At 39.6% G+C, this 20330-nt stretch overlaps 1 protein-coding gene across 1 annotated transcript in view; it reads right to left on the reverse strand.

Annotated features, from left to right (window-relative positions):
* SPMIP2 (sperm microtubule inner protein 2) overlaps nt 1-20330 on the reverse strand; it is a 133158-nt gene that overhangs the window by 75128 nt on the left and 37700 nt on the right. Inside the window, exon 2 of the mRNA XM_008000123.3 lies at nt 5009-5241. Coding sequence (XP_007998314.1) covers nt 5009-5241 — 233 coding nt within the window. The remainder of the gene's footprint in view (nt 1-5008; nt 5242-20330) is intronic.

Raw genomic sequence — 20330 nt, forward strand, 5'->3', positions numbered from 1 at the left:
TTTGAGAAGGTCTCAAAATTCCAGCCTGGGCAACAGGCTGGAATGCAGTGGTGCAATCTTGGCTCACTGCAACCTCCACTTTCCAGGTTCAAGTGATTCTCCTGCCTCACCCTCCCAAGTAGCTGGGATTACAGGCGCCCGCCACCACGCTCAGCTAATTTTTGTATTTTAGTTGAGACAGGGTTTCACCATGTTGGCCAGGCTGGTCTTGAACTCTTGTCCTCAAATAATCCATCCGCCTCAGCCTCTCAAAATGCTGGGATTATAGGCATAAGCCACCATGCCTAGCCTCTACTATTTATTTTGATATTGTAAATGAAGTATATTGTGTGCAAATGACACAAAGTGGGATGCTAGGAGACAATTGATGGAACCATGAAGAAACGAATGCATACCTTATAAGAGAAAGCAAGTAGGTTTGACCCCAGCCTGACCCTGCCTTAGAGGAAAATCACACAACTGTGTAGGTTATAAAGTAGCTCCAATCTAATGTTCTGATCTCATTGTCTATCACTGCATTTCCTACATCCTGTATTCCTCTGAGTCCTTGATTTCACATGGCCTGGGTTGAAATCCTGGCTCTATCATTTACTAGCTGTGTGGCCTCAGGCAAGGAACCTTGCCTGTTGATACCTCAGTTTCCTCGGCTGTAAAATCATTACAGTACCATTCTTATTAAACAATCAATTGTAGCTCTTTTTATGTTTACCTTCTATAAATTCACAGTGAGCAAAATGTCTAATAAACCAATCTCGTGTCAGTTTATTCCATAGCCATCAAGAAATTCAACATTTCATCAGAAGGCTGTTCAAATGTCCATAAAACCGTCACAAAGAAGCTCTATTTCATGACAGCGGAACTTGTGACAGTTAAAATGAGGCAGAGATTTCAAAGCCTCAAAATTTTGTTTTTTGTTACCTCATATTACATATAAATATGTTGGTGAGTTCCCATGATTCTCCTTATTACCTCATATAGTTTTTTTAAAATACGTAATATATTGGTTATATGATTAATTGATTTAATATTTTCTTTGGGATCACACCCGTGAAAAGTTAGTCATCACGTCCAGTGTAACATTGTTTCTGTGAGAAAACCAAATGACTTAAATCATTTTGTCACAAGGTCAGAGCACAGGTGCAGAAAATGGACATTAGGAAGCCAGCAGACCCCGTTGAGGTCGGGGTTAAAGAAAGGCCAGTGGAGAGGAGACACAACCAACTAAGCAGCAGTTAGAAAAGTTCCTCAGTTTAGCATGGGATTGAAACCAAATAAACTGTTTCAATTGTCTCCATATATTCTTGCAGAAAGAACATATATAGTTTGATAGAGAACAAATTCATTTTTTTAAAGAATGTGCTGCTCTTAAATCCGAGATGATAAAAGTAATGGTCTGTCCTTGTTTATACATACATTTTTGATTATTGCATAGTAACCCATGTAAAAGTCAGTAGGAAATAACTAAACATTAAAAAATCCAGAAGAGAAACTCAATCTTGCGATTTTTACTGTGACCTCCACAACGTGGGGGAAGCTTTTCAGGTGTCACTCAGCATGGAAGTTATTATCTTCCTGCAAAAAGCCAGATGATCTGCAGAACCCCTCCCAGTGCCCCAAATAGGAGAGACCATTCCCCGGTAGGAGGCAGCGGCTCCAGGCATTTTACCAAGACTCTATTGGAGGTGCCTGAGCGTCCTTAACCACCAGTCTTACATAAACCTGGAGCAGTAAATTAGGCAGAGCAGCTGTTAGAGCTATAAAAATCCAGGAGATGAAAGTTCTGCTTAAAATCCAAGCTCTGAGCAATTGCCATGAGAGACACTGAGGAGTCTCTGCAGTTAGACTAAAACAGGAAGTGACCATTTTGATTTGGATTATTATGGGACAAGGAAAAGCAAGAGATATGGAAAGGGTCTATAGAGAGATAGAGTGGAGAATGAACAGGAAGTGGATTGGGGCATTTCTCAAAGTGACACTACACGGAGAGCTTTACTAGTTCCCTTGTGAGGAGGACCCTGGGTTAATGCCACCACTCTTGTATAGTCTTTGTAATTAGGAGTATGTTTGAATGCATGGAGTGTACGTGTATGTATCGGCTCAAGTGTCAATTCATGCACCACGTCTGATTTTTTAGAAGTAGCTGCCTGAAGCCCAGGGTCAATAAGGAATCAAAGTCTGAGTCTACACTTCAAAAATGATACTGTGAGCTGGGCACGGTGGCTCACACCTGTAATCCCAGCACATTGGGAGGCCGAGGCAAGAGGATCACTTGAGCTCAGGAGTTTGAGACCAGCCTGGGCAACATAAACCCTGTCTCTACTAAAAAAATAAAATTTAATTATCTGGGTGTGGTGGCATGTGCCTGTAGTCTCAGCTACTCAGAAGGCTGAGGTAGGAGGACTGTGTGAGCCCAGGAGATGGAGGCTGCAGTGAGGGGGAGCATGCCACGGTACTCCAGCTTGGGTGACACAGTGAGACCTTGTCTCAAAAAAAAAAAAAAAAAAAGATTTTGATCTGCCTTGGATGGAAAGAGAGAGGTATGCCTTAGATGCAGAGGGGGAAATGAGTAGACCCAGTGACAAAACCTAGATCTTAACTGTTAAGGAAATTATAGATGCTTCAATTTCAATGCTGGTATGTGTGGTCATTCTCAGTGAGTCTTTTTCCCCCCTATTATAAAGCTCTAAGTCCAAGGAGCTTTAAGGTATTGTTCAAGATTGTTATCTGAGACAGCTAGACCCTTGAAAACAATTACTATTAAAATACCGGGGCTAAGAAAGTACACAGATGACAAGCAACATCCCTTATAGTATATTCCAAGCAGTTTCTGAGCGTGCCACAGCTGGGGAAGAAAATCACTGTGTGGCTCACAATCTCAGAGACAAAGAGGACCCCATTACCCAGCAGGGCAGTGATTAAAAGCAATCCATGAAATACTAACTAAAGATACAGAATAAATACATTCCTGGAAGGCTAACTCGTGGCTATTATCTCTTTTGGATTCCCAGCTTGCTTTGAAGACCAAGGAATGCTTGATTGCAGTTCATTTGAGCAGAAAAATGGGTTCTTAAGTTAAAGATAAAGAAGGAAGAGAGGCCATACACACTCAAGGTGGTCTGACAGATTGAGGGCTGTGTCTGAGAGCAGGGCATCATCACCCAAGGAGAAACACCAAGACAACAAAATTTCTGGACTTTATTCAAACCAGCTGCCTTGCTTTGGGGCTGGACTCTTCTTGCTCGTGGCTAGTTTGATATTTAATCAAATTTTGGATTTTCATTTTTATTGCCTAGTGGAATAGGACACAGTTTAAGAACCTAAGCATTCATTATACTCGGCTTGTCACACACTCAGAATCTGGTCTCCTTTGGAATATACTGTAAGAGACATTGCTTATCATCAGTGCATTTTCTTGGCCCTGGCATTTAAACATATTACATTAAATATTATACTAAATTTAATGAATTATATGAAGTACAACCACAACAGTACTAATAGCTAAAATCTGGATGTCAGCCTGGTGCCAGGATCGCGCCCAGTGCATTCGTTGCGTTCTCATATTTAGTTCTCACAACATAACAATATGAAGCACATATAGGGCTTGATACATGCTAATTACTGCTTCTAGTGCTTTCCTAATATTAATTTATACACTGTTTACAACAGCCCATTATCTGAGCAAAGACAATGCAAAGGCCTGCCTAGAAAAAAATACTCTAGAACTAAGATTTCATAATGAAGACACTGACGCACAGAGGCAAATGAACTTAACCAAGGCCACACACAGCTAGTAGGTGGCAGAACTAGGATAGAAATTTAGATGATCCTGTGAAGTGGGCCTCTGAATACTGCCATGCAGAAGACGCACAAACAAAGATGCAGAGAGGTGAACTGATTTGCCCAAGGTCACAGAGCTAGATCTAAATCAGAGTGTAACCTCAAAGACCGTGCTCCCATCCACCCTCCTGAACTGCCACAGTTTGGGCCAGAAAAAGGTTTTTCTGGCCGGGTGTGGTGGCTCACGCCTATAACCCCAGCACTTTGGGAGGCCGACGCAGATGGATCACCTGAGATCAGGAGTTCGAAACCAGCCTGGCCAACATGGCAAAAACCCATCTCCACTAAAAATACAAAAATTAGCCAGGTGTAATGGCATATGCCTCTAGTCCCAGCTACTTGGGAGGCTGAGGCTGGAGAATCGTTTGAACCCCGGAGGCGGGGGTTACAGTGAGTCAAGATGGTGCCACTGCACTCCAGCCTGGGCGACAGAGTGAGACCCTGTCTCAAAAACAAATTAAAAAATAATAATAAATGGTTTTTCCTTTTGTTAACCTTTACCAGATGAGACTTAAGAATTTGAGGAAATACAGTTATTGCATGATTGATACATTCAATTTTCAGACAATGTACAGGCCTGCCTGGAAAAAAATATCCAGATTCTCAGATTTTACTTCTAAAACCATTTGTGCACTCTTCTGTTTCAGAGGAGACACCATGATCTCATGCCTATGTCTATATAACCAAAAGGAAATAAGACAAGGTTTCTAAAACCCTCTGACAACATACCCTGAATTATTAATACTGGATACGAAGGCATTATCAGTACAGTGAATCTTAAAGATCTGAGACGCATGTGTTAGGTTTGTGGATTATGCCCAGCACAGGCTTCTTTCTTTGCACCACCCACTCATGAAGCAGTGCTAGGATGGGGGAAGAGTGTGTGCCAGTGCCTCAGCCTGAATGTGAATCAGAATGCATGCCAAAGCCAAACACAAACGCTTTTGCATTATCCATGGCTTCGTTTTCCTCATACCCTTCCCCTGGTGTATTAAACGGGCTCCAGGAGTGGAGCACATGCATTTATTCACACATGTCTTTCTGCAAAACTCAAACCTCTTTATATCTCAATAAGAAATCAAGCACCCGACATTTCCTTTAGAAGCAAATTCATAAAGAATTCAAGTTAGAAAACAGTATACTATGAAAAGCATAAATTTAAGAGCAATACCTTGATATGGAAGCCACTCTCCAGTCTTGATTTGTTGATAAAATTATACTGTGGTACTCCCCAACCAATTTCACCAACGTACTCATGTTTATATTTTGCTGGCAAGCTTCTATCTGAGGCAGGCCTCCATAAATATCTGAGATCTCCAGTTTTTTCTAACGCCGGATGCTGTTCTCCTACATAGCAGGTGTGCTGATGAATTTTGGGTAAATAATCCTTTATGTAGTCTGGACCTTTAAAAGACAAAAAGTACTTAAAACTTCTCCACACTTTATTCTAAGATACTTTTGTTATTTTAACCATTGAAATACTAATAGCCAATAATTATATGGCACTTACTATGTTCTAGGTTCTATTATAAGCCTTTTAGACATGTTAATTCTTATTAATACTTATTTATAATTAATAATTCTTATTAATGCTTATTAGTAACCAAATGGGACTGGTAGAATTTTTTTCTCCAGTTTATGTATGGGGAAAATGAAAGATCGGTTACTTGTCCAGAATTATAGCTAACAAGGTCTTTGTACCCAGACAGGCTGATGCAAAGGTTGGGCTCTTAATTGGCCATTAAACTGCTTTGTATATAATCAACTTAATATAGACATGGGCTGGATGTGGTGGTTTATGCCTGTAATCCCAGCACTTTGGGAGGCCAAGGTGGGTGGATCGCTTGAACTCGGGAATCTGAGACCAGCCTGGATAACTAGTGAGACCCTGTCTCTACAAAAAATAAAAATTAGCCAGGCATGGTGGCACACACCTGTGGTCCCAGCTATTTGAGAGATGGAGGTGAGAGGATTGCTTAAGCCCAGGAGGTGGAGGCTGCAGTGAGCTATGACTGTGCCACTGCACTTCAGCTTGGGCAATAGAGCAAGACCACCTCAAAAAAAAAAAAAAAAAAAAGACATGATCTATACTAAAATTTCTCACATGCCATATTTGCAGGACGTAGGCCTTCAGATATTGAGGTGTTTTATCTATGTAGATAAAAATCTGAAATGAGTATTAGAATACTCCCCAAATGTATTAGCAAAAAATTGAAAAATGGAGAAAATTGTTAGATGAGGGTAAGCTTATAACATTACCAAAGGCAGAAGTATTTGTATTTTAAAAGTAAAACAATGAACAAAAAAATAATCAATGAATTATAGAAATAGGTGAAAAGAGCAGAAATAAGAGAAGGTCTGGGAAAAGATTAAATTTTTTTACTATGATATTTTAAGTTCTGGGGTACATGTGCAGAACGTGCAGATTTGTTACATAGGTATACACGTGCCATGGTGGTTTGCTGCACCCATCAGCCCATCATCTACTTTAAGTATTTATCCTAATGCTATCCCTCTCCTAGCCCCCCACCCCCTGACAGGCCCCCGTGTGTGATGTTCCCCTCCCTGTGCCAATATGTTCTCACTGTTCAACTCCCACTTATGAGGGAGAACATGAGGTGTTTGATTTTCTGTTCCTCAGTCACTTTGCTGAGAATGACAGTTTCCAGCTTCATTCATGTCCCTCCAAAGGACATGAACTCATTCTTTTTCATGGCTGCATAGTTATTCCATGGTGTATATGTGCCACAATTTATCCAGTCTAACATTGATGGACATTTGGGTTGGTTCCAAGTCTTTGCTACTGTGAATAGTGCTGCACTAAACATATGTGTGCTTGACACATATGTTTGTCTTTGACAAACCTGACAAAAACAAGAAATGGGGAAAGGATTCCCTACTTAATAAATTGTGTTGGGAAAACTGGCTAGCCATATGCAGAAAACTGAAACTGAACCCCTTCCTTACCCCTTATACAAAAATTAACTCAAGATGGACTAAAGACTTAAATGTAAGACCTAAAACTATAAAACCCCTAGAAGAAAACCTAGGCAATACCATTCAGGACATAGGCATGGGCAAAGATTTCATGACTAAAACACCAAAAGCAATGGCAACGAAAGCCAAAATTGACAAATGGGATCTAATTAAACTAAAGAGCTTCTGCACAGCAAAAGAAACTATCATCAGAGTGAACAGGCAACCTACAGAATGGGAGAAAATTATGTTATCTATCCATCTGACAAAGGGCTAATATCCAGAATTTATAAATAACTTAAATAAATTTACAAGAAAAACACACCTTATCAAAAAGCGGGTGAAGGATATGAACAGGCACTTCTCCCAGACATTTATGCAGCCAACAAACATATGAAGAAAGTTCTTTATCACTGGTCATTAGAGAAATGCAAATCAAAACCACAGTGAGATACCATCTCACCCCAGTTAGAATGGCGATCATTAAAAAGTCAGGAAACAACATGCTGGAGAGGATGTGGAGAAATAGGAACGCTTTTACATTGTTGGTGGGAGTGTAAATTAGTTCAACTATTGTGGAAGACAGCGTGGCAATTCCTCAAGGATCTAGAACCAGAAATACCATTTGACTCAGCAATCCCATCACTGGGTATATACCCAAAGGATTATAAATCATTCTACTATAAAGACACATGCACACGTATGTTTATTGTGGCACTGTTCACTATTGTGAACGGTGAATAGTGAATACTGACTTTGAACCAACCCAAATGCCCATCAATGAAAGACTGGATAATGTGCCACATAAACACCATGGAATACTATCCAGCCATAAAAAAGATGAGGTCATGTTCTTTGCAGGGACATGGATGAAGCTGAAAACCATCATCCTCAGCAAACTAACACAAGAATAGAAAACCAAACACTGCATGTTCTCACTCATAAGTGGGAGTTTAACAATGAGAACACATGGACATAGGCAGGGGAACATCATACATCGGGTCCTGTTGTGGGGTGAGGGGCTAGGAGAGGGATAGCATTAGGAGAAATACATAATGTAGATGATGGGCTGATGGGTGCAGCAAACCACCATGGCACATGTAAACAAACCTGCATGTTCTGCACATGTACCCCAGAACTTAAAAGATAATAAAAAACTTTTGCAGCTAGCTCAAATAAATGCGTTTTTAAAAAAGAGATAGGGTCTTGCTATGTTGGCCAGGCTGAAGTGCAGTGGCTATTCACAGATACAATAATAGTGCTCTAAAGACTTGAACTCCTGGGCTCAAATGATTCTCCTGCCTCAACCTCCCAAGTAGCTGGGACTACGGCACATGCCACCAAGCCCTGCTAAAATTGGTAAAGTTAATCATGTGAATGTGAAAGACCTAAGACTTTCTGTAAGAAATGGTGCTTACTGATGAAAGATAAGACAATGAAGCTACTGGCCCAGGAAGAAGTTCAAAAACCCCATAGCCAAAATGAGTGTAGACGTGTATGGGCAGACTGGGGACAGAAAGAAGGAATTTCATTTCTTTTCCAAAAGTTAACCAAAGACCTTGGAGAGAGAATCTGTGTTGTGGTGACACTGCCTCAGTCCTTTCTGGCTCCTGTGGCTCTTTTCATCTTGCTCTTAAATCAGGGAGCTCAGTATTTGCAGAAAGTGCAAGGCGGGCAAAGGCTTTGATCCACTGCCCCTGACACGTGGACCAGATACTCTTGATAGGATAGTAAACGTGTAACAAGACTGTGCTCAGAAAACGAATCTCAGCTTTCCAAGGAAGCCGAAAATGTAAGGGTTTTTCAGAAACAATTTTAGCAGGTGTTTTCACAGCTTCCTAATCACCATCACTCACCAAGAAAATTGAGTATTCACTGAGTGGCTAATTTCCCCTGATGAATACATCGTGGCTTCAGTTTTATTTGCTTCAGGTTTTCACTTAGATAGAACTACTTTGATAAAGCATAGAATCGTCAGAGCATGAAAACCTGTTTTCTCTCTCCATATGGCAGGTGTTGAGGTCTCATTTACAAAACTCTGTCAAAAGGAACTTTTTGCGATCTCTTCTAAACAGTGAAATATGGAAAAACTGTATTAGTCTTTTCAGAATTGCAGTGTATGTTTAAGCCAGTTTTTAAATTTTATTTTACTCTGAGGTATACCCTTCAGAAGATAATTTTTTTCCTTTTCAGAAACAGGACCTTGCTTCACCCAGGCTGAAGTAAAGCGATGCAATACTAGCTCACTGCAGCCTTGACCACCTGGGCTCCAGGGATCCTCCTGACTCAGCCTCTCGAGTAGCTAGGACTACAGGTGCAGGCCATCACATTTGGCTAATTATTATTATTTTTATTTGTAGACATGAAGTGTTATTGCCCAGGCTGGTCTCAAACTCCTGGCCTCAAGTGAACCTCCTGCCTTGGCCTTCCAAAGTGCTGAGATTACAGACATGAGCCACTGTGCCCAGACTCAGACCAGTGTTTTCCCAAATACTTCATCAAATGCTGCTCGCATGAGTGCACCATGACGGTGGTAGTGTGTGTGGGAGGGATCTCTACAGTCAAATGCACTTGGGAACACTGCTTGCTACATTTGCCTTGTAGATATTCACAGCATATGAAAGTATATTCAGAGTTCTGATAAGACTTATATGGTAAATAAACTATTTACAGTTACATAGTCCAGTGTTTCCCAAACTGATTTCAACGTAGATGGTTTTTCCCTACTGGGTCACTTATATGCATCCTACTGTAAATGTGAGAGTAGATATTTATCTGTCGTTAGTTCCTTAGTTGCTCTGTGGACTGGAGTAAGTTTTTGAAAAAAGCTATTACTTGCCAGCTGTCTTGGTTTGTGCTGCTATAACAAAATACCCAAGACTAAGTAACTTGTAAAGAACAGAAATTTGTTTTCATACAGTTATGAAGGCTGGGAGTCCAAGATCAAGGTGCTGGCAGGTCATGTGACGAAGGCTGCTCTCCGCTTCTAAGATGGTGCGTCGTTGCTGCATCCTCTGGAGGGGAGGAATACCAGGTCCCGACAGGGCAGCGGGTGGAAGGACAATCAAGCTGGAGGCTTCCTGAAGCCTTCTTTATAAAAGGCTTTAATCTCAGTCATGAGGGAGGAGCCCTCATGACCTAATCATCTCTTAAAGGCTCCACCTCTTACTCCTATCACATCGGCCATTAAATTTCAACACCTGAATTTGGGGAGGTGTGCACACTGAAACCATAGCACGAGCTGAGTCAAAAGCACTTAGTTTTAGAAGGTGTGGTGAAAAGTGTACATGCTTCGCAACCCAAGTATGTGTGTTTGTGTGTGTGTGTGCGTGTCCCGTCAGTCCAACAAACTTCATCTTTTGCCAACACTTGAAGAAAGGGCTGGGCATGGTGTGTCAGGCGCCATGGAAGGCTAAGAAGGGAGGATCACTGGAGTGTAGGACTCCTAATTTTAAATTAGCCAGTCGCCTGTGGCATGCCCGGTAGTCCCAGCTCCTCAGGAGGCTGAGGCAGGAGGCTCATTTGAGCCCAGAAGTTTGAGGTAGCAGTGAGCTATGATCATGCCACTCCAGCCTGGGCAACAGGGTGAGATCCTGTCTCTAAAAAAAGAAAAAAAAAGAAAGAAAGAAAAGGACCGAACTACAATGTGTGTTAATAGAGTAGGGGAAAATTCCATTCCTGAAGCAAATGTCTCTTTCTGACCTCTTCTCTGCAGGTTTGTTTTGTTTTGTTTTGTTTTTTTGTGCTATTACTGGGATTCTCTGCAGTTTCACTGTCTCATTTAGTTCATTCATTTATTCTTTCACTGATTTATTAATTTATTCAACACATACTTATGAACAGCTACTACATGTCAGGCACTGTTCTGAGTGCTTGGAATATAGCAGTGAAAAAAACAAAGGCCGTTGCCTTTTTGAAACTGGCATTCTTTGAGAGGCAGGTGCTAGAAATAAACAATTCTTCATCATCTGGATTATCACCACAGCCTCCTTAACTAGTCTTGGCTCTAGTTTCTCTCCTTTCTAATCCATCTTCTATACAGCTGTCAAGAGTGATTTAAAACTCAGATAACATTAAACACTTCCTTTCCTTAAAAACATGAAATAATTTTCTCCAGCGCTTGGGAATTTGTTTCCATTCAGATTTCTCAGGATTGCAGAATAGTGTCTTCCTAATCTGACCATAATACCTTCCATAACATTTTCTCATTGTTAAACCAAACCTTAAAAGGCTTATTGTAAATGCTTCCATCTATGGAGAACATATCTAATCCCCTCAAGTCAAAATTAAACACTCAGCACGATGTAGTATGGTAGCTTCATTGAATTTCACTTCTTCTTTTCTATATCAAATTTACTGGATCTTCCTCATTTGTAAGCTCTTGGAGGATAAGAGTTGTATCTTATTTATCTCTGTCAATTCTTAATGGCCAGCACTCTGCTTTGAACATAGGAGATCCACAAAAGAAATGCATGTTGAATAAATAAGTGAATTGTTGATTGAACACGTGAATTAAAGAGTTCCATTATAAGACTGAAGATACATAAAGTCATATTGGGTGAGAGGCAATCACTTCTTTAAATTTCCAACGAGCCACTTAATTTCTAGAACTGCCTTAAAACCCTCCTATTCTGGGATTTATGTTAAGATACTTAAGTGTAAGGTCAAAGGAAGAATTGCTTTTCACTACATTTATTTTTAAGACTTAGAGATAGAAGGATGAGAGCTCACAGGAATATTATTTCATTTTATAATATTGCCTCATGAGGTCAGTCCTCAATTTCAGTGACCAGATGGAAACCCATCAAAGAAATAAATCAAAAAGAATCAAGTGGACCGTGGAAATGAGTGTTCAATAAGTATATTTGATAATCTGTTGACACCATAGGCATAATTTGCCCCTTGAAGATGTGCAGTGCAGAACAGCTGGGCTTGTCAGGGGAATCAAGCCAAAGTAAAGGCCAGAGGGCGGTAGTGGGATTCTAACCTATGAAATGAGCTCTAATGGGCACGTCTGACATGTGCACATAGGGGGAAGAAAAAAGGAGATACTGCTAGAGATTAATTACTACAACTGCTAATGTGAATAGGCTCTCCAATTCTGACATTTACCACAGAATGGACTCATGGCCTGGAAAATGTTTAAATGCTGCATTTCAATTCAGTTGGTACAGTTATGCAATGGGTCTAACCATTGAAAGAACTGAAAGGCTCGGTTTGTCAAATTTCTGAATGAGCTGAATAAACAGCAGGAAAAGCATCCTTGCTACATACCTTAGTTCTGTTCTCAAATGATAAACTTTCTCATTTTTTTCATTTTTCTTTTTAATAGAGACAGGGTCTTGCTGTGTTGCCCAGGCTGATCTTGAATTTCTGGCCTCAAGTGATCCTCCTACTCTGGACACCCAAAGTGTGGGGATTACAGGCATGAGCCCCTGTGCCTGGACTTCGTTATTATTCGTTTTATTTTTTGTAGTCAAACTTTCCTGTGGACAACCTGAAAGCATTAGGGGCAGTGGTTACTAATCAAACTGCTTCCAATAATGAACTCTTGGGATTATTGTGTCAATTAGGTAACTGATATAATTATGCCTCAGATTATAAATTGGAATTCAGTCACAAAGAATTAGAGAATTCACCTGACACTGACGCACAGTTTAACTGATGGCTTAAATAATACATTTGGCACCTTACCATTGCCCAATACTGGCTCAGTGTGAACAAACGTCATTATGACATGGCATCTGTTTTCCTGGTCTCCCATACAATCTAAAGACCATGCTCACCTCCTTTAGAAAACATTTTCTGAGCCAGGCGTGGTGGCTCACGCCTGTAATCCCAGCATTTTGGGATGCCAAGGCAGGTGGATCATGAGGTCAACAGATCGAGACCATCTTGGTCTACATGGTGAAACCCTGTCTTTACTAAAAATATAAAAATTAGCTGGGTGTGGTGGCATGTGCCTATAATCCCAGCTACTCGGGAGGCTGAGGCAGGAGAATCGCTTGAACCCGGGAGGCGGAGCTTGCAGTGAGCCGAGATCGCACCACTGGGCTCCACCCTGGCAACAGAGTGAGACTCCATCTCAAAAAAAAAAAAGGAAAACGTTTTCTATCCTTCATGGCAAACATTATTATTCACTGAAACTTTAAAGTACAATTGGATCTGTTTCATTTGTGTGCTGAGGTTTCCTAGCCGTTTCGTGAGTATGTGTCTTGTCTCTTTGCTTGACAGTTAACCCCTTATTAGTCCCTATTAGAGACTCACACTATGTCTCATTTGCTTTGGAACCTCTTTTGCATTCTGGACAGTGCAATGTACCAAGCCAATGCTTAGTAATATTTGCTGAAAGAATGACTGCTTGCTCATTAAATTTGCTGATGTAATCAAAAATATAAAATTCCATAGTTTTCCTGTTTAGTAGAGAAAGAAGGCAGAATAAAAAATTTTGTAAACAACCTTGGACTTTTAGTTGAAAAGTAAAACTGACCCTCTTGACAAAATTTTGCAACCAAGTGACTCTCCACATATTCATCTCTCCTGAAAGGAAAACCTAAGTAGATAACAAATAAATTACATTTTCTTTATTTTGACTTGCAATTTTCCTAGCATAAATGTGCACGATACAGTCAATTTTATCATAAGAAACTCTCACTATTTGCATAGATAGGCTCTAGATATTTCATGAAAAAAAATTAGTAAGATTTGTATATATAGAACTAATAAAAATCCATTTGAGTGCTGCAAGTAATAGGAAATCCATTGCAAAATTGATTAAACAATAAAGGGAAATTATGTCCCATAATAAGATCTTCTGAGGCAGGAGGAGGAATCTGGGGTTGCTTTCTTCAGTAGCTCAATGATGTCTTCAGAATCACAGGCTTTTCCATCTGTGTGCGCTGCACCCTCCCCTTACCTGGGGCAAATTCCCCTAGAGGTCCCTAGGAGGCCGTCACGGTTTCAGGTATCACAGGCAGATACAATGATGTTCAAGAGGGTGTGTGTATGTTCAATCAGTGGGGAAGCCCTTCCTAGAAAACCTCAGATAAATTCCTCTCTCATTTTATTCACCAGGATTGAGTCATTCGTCTCTTCCTAAAACCAAGCACTGGCAAGGAAACTGGAATTTCGATGACTGGCTTGGATGATTCAGAATTTCATCCTGAGTCATGTGAGGTCAGGGTAGACACCCAAATAAAAAATGGAGGCTCTCTGGAAAGGGAGAAGGGTGTGCTGGCCTCTGGGTAATCAGTTACAAAGCAAAAAGGAAAACATTCCTCAGAGTAAACACACACAAACACACATACAGACACAAGGCAACTTTTTACTGCTGCTGTGCAGTTTACTTTTAAGACCACACAAAATTATTTGAAGTTACTTCTTTTCTCCTCTTTGGTCTTCATTTCTAGCTAAATCATAATTAGTTTGGTGTTTGTACTATCGTACTTGTGGATATGGCTTTTGTTTTGAGATGAAGCTTTGCTCTTGTTGCCCAGGCTGGAGTACAATGGCACAATCTCAGCTCACTGCAACCTCTGCCTCCTGGTCTCCAGCAATTCTCCTGCCTCAGCCTCCGAAGTAGCTGGGATTATAGGCATGCACCACCATGCCCAGCTAATTTTGTAATTTTAATAGAGACAGGGTTTCACTATGTTGGTCAGGCTGGTCTCAAGCTCCTGACCTCAGGTGATCTGCCCGCCTCAAAAGTGCTGGGATTACAGGTGTGAGCCACCACACCCAGCCAAGGATATGGGTTTATACTAAAGCAATGCCAAGAAATGGAGGCAAGCCAGGGGCTCAGTCAGAAGCTATCCTCACAAAATGCAAGGGAGAGGGCAATTATTGGTATTCCTCCATAGTCAAGCTCTTTAATTGCTGTTGTTATTGTTTAAGAGACAGGGTCTCACTCTGTTGTCCTGGCTGGAGTGCAGTGGCACAATCCTGACTCACTGTAGCCTTGAACTCCTGGGCTCAAATAATTCTCCCACCTCAGCCTCCCAAGTAGTTGTGATTACAGGCATGGGCCTCCACACTTGGCTAATTTTTTAATTTTTTGGGTAGATATGGAGGACTTACTATATTACCCAGGCTGGTGTCAAACTCCTGGCCTCAAGTGATCCTCCCACATCGGCCTCCCAAAGTGCTGAGATTACTGACATGAGCCACTGTGCCTGGCCTCCATAATCAAACTCCTTGATCTAGAGCAGAAGTCAGCACATTTTTTTTTAAAGGCCAGATACTAAATGTTTTAGGCCTACAGGTCATACATACAATCTCTATCATAACTCCTCAACCCTGTCACTGCAGTAGAAAATGTGTAAACCAGTAAGTGTGGCTGTGTTCTAATCAAACATAATTTATGGACACTGAAATTAGAATTTTATATAGTTTTTACGGGTTGGGATTTTTCTTTGAATTTTTTTCAACCACTTACAAAGTGAAAGCCCACTTTTAGCTGTATAAAAAAAGGTGGCAAGCCAGATTTGGCACGCAAGGCATGGTTTACTAAATCCTGATCTACAGCAGTTTACATATTTGTCTTTTATCTTACACCTCCTTCTTGCATATTTTAGATATGAATGAAGCTTCTCTATTTATTAGACTTAATTGATTACATAACTGCAAAAATAGGTATTTCATTTAAACGAACTATTCTGTAGATTCATAAAAGAGTGTACTTTTTATTTGTACAATAAGAGGTCCCAATGGAGAGTCTTGCTTGACTTTACATTGCCAGTGTCAGTTTGGCCCCATATCATTTCTGCCTTTGTGTTAATTGGTTTTCTCATTATTAGAGTTGTATAAATGACCAGTGAGAAGATGGGAATATAAAATAGATTTGCCAGCGCAATAAAAAAATAGAAAAGTGGGGAAGACGGTAAATTATACAGATGGATTGGAAATAACATTAGGTAAGAATCGCCCTGGTTTTACCCACACTGGAAAGAGCTGAGAGGTATGCATTGCTGTTTTATTGCTCTAAGTAATGATGGTAATTATGATGTAATCCACAGAGCACAACCAACACTGGACTGGGTAGAAATAGTGCTCTCAATCCTCCACTCTGTAATAATGTGGGTTGTAAAACATATGTACCATTAAGGCCAGGCGTGGTGGCTCATGACTACTTTGGAAGGCCAAGACAGGAAGATCACTTGAGTCCAGGAGTTCAAGACCAGCCTGGGAAACATAGTGAGACCCTGTCTCTACAAAAAAATTTAAAAATTACCTGGGCGTGGTGGCATCCACCTGTGGTCCCAGCTACTTGAGAGGCTGAGGCTAGAGGATTGCTTGAGCCCAGGAGGTCAGGAATTTGAGCCTGCAGTGAGCCAAGATCGTGCCACTGCACTCTAGTCTGGGAGACAGAGTGAGACCCTGTCTAAAAAAAAAAAAAAAAAAGTACCATTGACTTAATACTAGCTTTGCTTCAAAAAGAGAAAAGAAATTTACCACTTTAAATGTAGGCATTGATAGCAAAGAACATCACAATTATAGACAAGTTAAATGTAATTTATGAAAATGACACTTTTAGCCTGGATGAAATGTGGCAATTCCCTAGATAAACAGTACATTAGGAAGGGCTTGTCTATTTCTCGATGGCAGTAAGTAACTTCAATTTAGGCCAGGGTAATTTAGACCAGTAAGTGGTATTTCTCAACCTTGTAAATACATAATAAAAGGAAAATAGCTAAAAGTATGCTGTAAGAAAAACATGTGAACCTGCTATCTGGATTATTGAGAAATATTTAATTGTGGAAAGCAAGTAAGCCATAATCAACGGATAGATAATCTTTACATTTTTTTGCTATCTCTTTTGTAAAACCTTTGCCCTTCTCTACTTTAAGACACCCAGGGAATTGGCTGTGCTTCCTGATCATTGAGAAGACTGAAATAAAGTGACTTCTTATTCATTCCAAAAACGGATTCCACTATGCTGCAGCACTTAGCTTGTAAAATGGATTTATGAACAGGTGAAATAGTAGGTGGGTAAAGCCACATGAGAGTAAAGATTTACAAATTAAATATCTTTATCTGAATATTCTTACTTTGAGGATTTATTTTCACATCCCTGTAAATAAACACTTTTTTTTTTTTTTTAAAGAGACTACTTGGTATAATAGAGCACTTGAACAGGGAAAAATGGCAATTAAGATTTTGGTTTTGACCTTGCTGCCATTGGCATAGAGAACTTGGGAAAGTCATTTCATCTTCCTTGGTTAACTTCAATTTCTTTCTTTTTTTTTTTTTAAGCCAGCTGTATTGAGATGTAATTGACGTACAATAAATTGCACATATTTGAAGCATACATCTGTACATTTTTACATATATGTACACACATGAACAGGGTCGTCAGATTTAAAGTACAGAATTCCCAGTTAAATTTGGATTTCAGATAAACAACGAATCATTTTCAGTATAAGTATTTCCCAAACATTTGCATGGTACATACTTATACTAAAAAATTTATTCATCTGAAATTCAAATTTTACTGTCCACTCTATGTTTTTATTTGTGAAATCAAGCAGCTCTATCCATGGATTCTCACTACAGTTAAGATGAAGAACATATCTGTCATTTTTCCCATATCCAGGCAATCACTTTTCTGCTTTCTGTTACTGTAGATTAGTTTACAGTTTCTAGAATTTGATCGAAATGGCATCAAATCATACAGTAAGCGCCCTCTTTTGTCTGGCTTTTTTTTTTTTTTTTTTTTTTTTTTTTTGAGAGGGAGTCTTGCTCGGTTGCCCAGGCCGGAGTGCAGTGGCGCAATCTCCGCTCACTGCAACCTCCGCCTCCTGGATTCAAACATTCTCCTGCCTCAGTCTCCCTAGTAGCTGAGATTACAGGTGCATACCACCACACCCGGCTAGTTTTTGTATTTTTAGTAGAGATTTGGTTTCACCATGTTGGCCAGGCTGGTCTCAAACTCCTATCACCCAACTTGGCCTCCCAACTTGGCCTCCCAAAGTGCTGGGATTACAGGAGTGAGCCACCGGGCCCGGCTTGTCTGGCTTCTTACACTAAGCATAATTATTTTGAGATCATCCAAATTATAACATGTAACAATAGTTTATTCCTTTTAATTGCTGAGTAATATTCTACTGTACAGATATGTAACATTTACCTGTTGATGGACTTTGGGGTTCTTTTCAATTTGGGGCTGTATAAAACTGCTATGAACATTTGTGTATAAACCTTTTTATGGACATTTGTTTTCATTTATCTTGGGTAAATAACTAGAAGTGCAATGGCTGGATCATATGGTAGATGTATAAATTTGTAAAGGAACTTCCAAATTGATTCAACAGTAGTTGTGTCATTTTTACATTCCCACTAGCAGTGTATGAGAGTTCTATTTTCTCCACATCTTTACCAACACTTGGTCTTCTTAATTGGTGCACTCTAATAGGTATGTAGTGATACCTCATTGCAGTTTTAATTTGCAATCTCTAATGACTAATCCTGTAGAGGATCTTTTGCTTATTTGCTATCCATATATTTTCTTTAGTGAAGTGTTCAAATATTTTGCCCATTTCTTAATTGTCTCGTCTTCTTATTGAGAGTTAAGCTTTTTAAAAAACTTTTATTTTAGGTTTGGGGGTACATGTGCAAGTTTGTAATACAGGTAAACTCATGTCATGGGGGTTCGTTGTACAGATTATTTTGTCACCCAGGTACTAAGCCTAGTACCCAATAGTTACTTTTTCTGCTCCTCTCCCTCCTCCCATCCTCTACCCTCAAGTAGGCTGTTGTTCTCTTCCTTGTGTCTGTGAGTTCTCATCATTTAGCTCCCACTTATAAGTGAGAACATGCAGTATTTGGTTTTCTATTCCTGCATTAGTTTGCTAAGGCTAATGGCCTCCAGTTCCATCCACATTCCCACAAAAGACATGATCTCACTCTTTCTTATGGCTGTGTAGTATTCCATGTTGTATATGCACCATGTTTTCTTTATTCAATCTATCATTAATGGGCATTTAGGTTGATTCCATGTCTTTGCTATTGTGAGTAGTGCTGCAATGAACATTTGTGTGCATGTGTCTTTATGATATACTAATTTATATTCCACTGGTTTTATACCCAGTAATGGGATTGCTGCATCAAATGGCAGTTCTGTTTTTAGCTCTTTGAGGAAGTGCCACCCTGCTTTCCACAATGGTTGAACTAATTTACACTCCAACCAACAAGTGTTCCTTTTTCTCTGCAACCTTGCCAGCATCTGTTATTTTTTGACTTTTTAATAATAGCGATTCTGACTGGTGTTAGATAGTATCTTATTATGGTTTTGATTTGCATTTCTCTAATGATCAGTGATATTGAGCTTTTTTTCATATGCTTCTTGGACACATGTATGTCTTCTTTAGGAAAGTATTCTTGTCAACTGCCTACTTTTTAATGGGGTTGTTTGGTTTTATTCTTGTAAATTTGTTTCTGTTCCTTAAAGATGCTGGATATTAGACCAAGAGTATTTTATATGCTCTGAATACAAGTCCTTTATCAGATATGTACCTTGCAAATATTTTCTTATAATCTGTGCTTATAGTTTCATTTTTGAAATTGTCTTGTGAAGAGCAGAAGTTTTTAATTTTGAGAAAGTTTACTTTATTAATTTAGTATTTAATGGATCATGCCATAGGTGTTATACCTAAAAATTATTTTGTCAAAAAAAGTATTTTTTGTAGAGATGGGATCTCATTAGATTGCCCAGGTTGGTCTCAACTCCTGGCCTCAAGCGTGAGCTGCTGTGCCCAGTCTAAATAATCTTTGTCTAATCTAAGATCACAAAGATTTTCTCCTATGTTTTCTTTTAGAAGTTTTATAGTTTTAGGTTTATACATATAGGTCCGTGACCTGTTTCAAGTCCATTTTTGTATATAAGAAGAGATATGAAGTTCAATTTTTTCTGTATATGTATATCCAGTTATTTTAGCACCATTTGTAAAAGACTATCTCTTTTCACTAAATTGCTTTTGCACCTTTGTTTTAATGATATATAACACTACACACACACACACACACACACACACATGCATACACACACGCAGTGTTGTTAACTGGGTACCTACGTAAAATGCATTTCTTACTGTGACTGCAGTCAGAAAAGTTTGAAATGCTGTGATGGTTACCTGAATTACTTTTTTCTCTCTCTCTGGTCTCCTAATCATTCTTGTCTATCACTTCCATATATTCAGTCCTTCCTGCTTCTTCAATTTCCACTGTTCCTCTGAAACGTCATTTTCTGTGGAAGCACATTTATGACCACCTCAGGAAATCATTGTTTTTGCTGTTCCTTCCATTTTTTCCTCCCCTCTCTGCCATACAGAGAAATGATAAAACATTTTATTTCTCCCTGCCAAGTTTATAACACTCTCTGTGTAATTCACCCTGTGACCTTTCATTCACTGTTTCTTGTGGTTTGCAATTGGTTTACAGCAAATCATTTCCTTTTTCATTTATTTTGCTTTATTGGGAGACAGCATGATGTGGAGAAAAGAGAATGGGCCATACTCCAGCTA

This window comes from Chlorocebus sabaeus, chromosome 7, assembly GCF_047675955.1.
Source record: "Chlorocebus sabaeus isolate Y175 chromosome 7, mChlSab1.0.hap1, whole genome shotgun sequence".
NCBI classification, from domain to species: domain Eukaryota; kingdom Metazoa; phylum Chordata; class Mammalia; order Primates; family Cercopithecidae; genus Chlorocebus; species Chlorocebus sabaeus.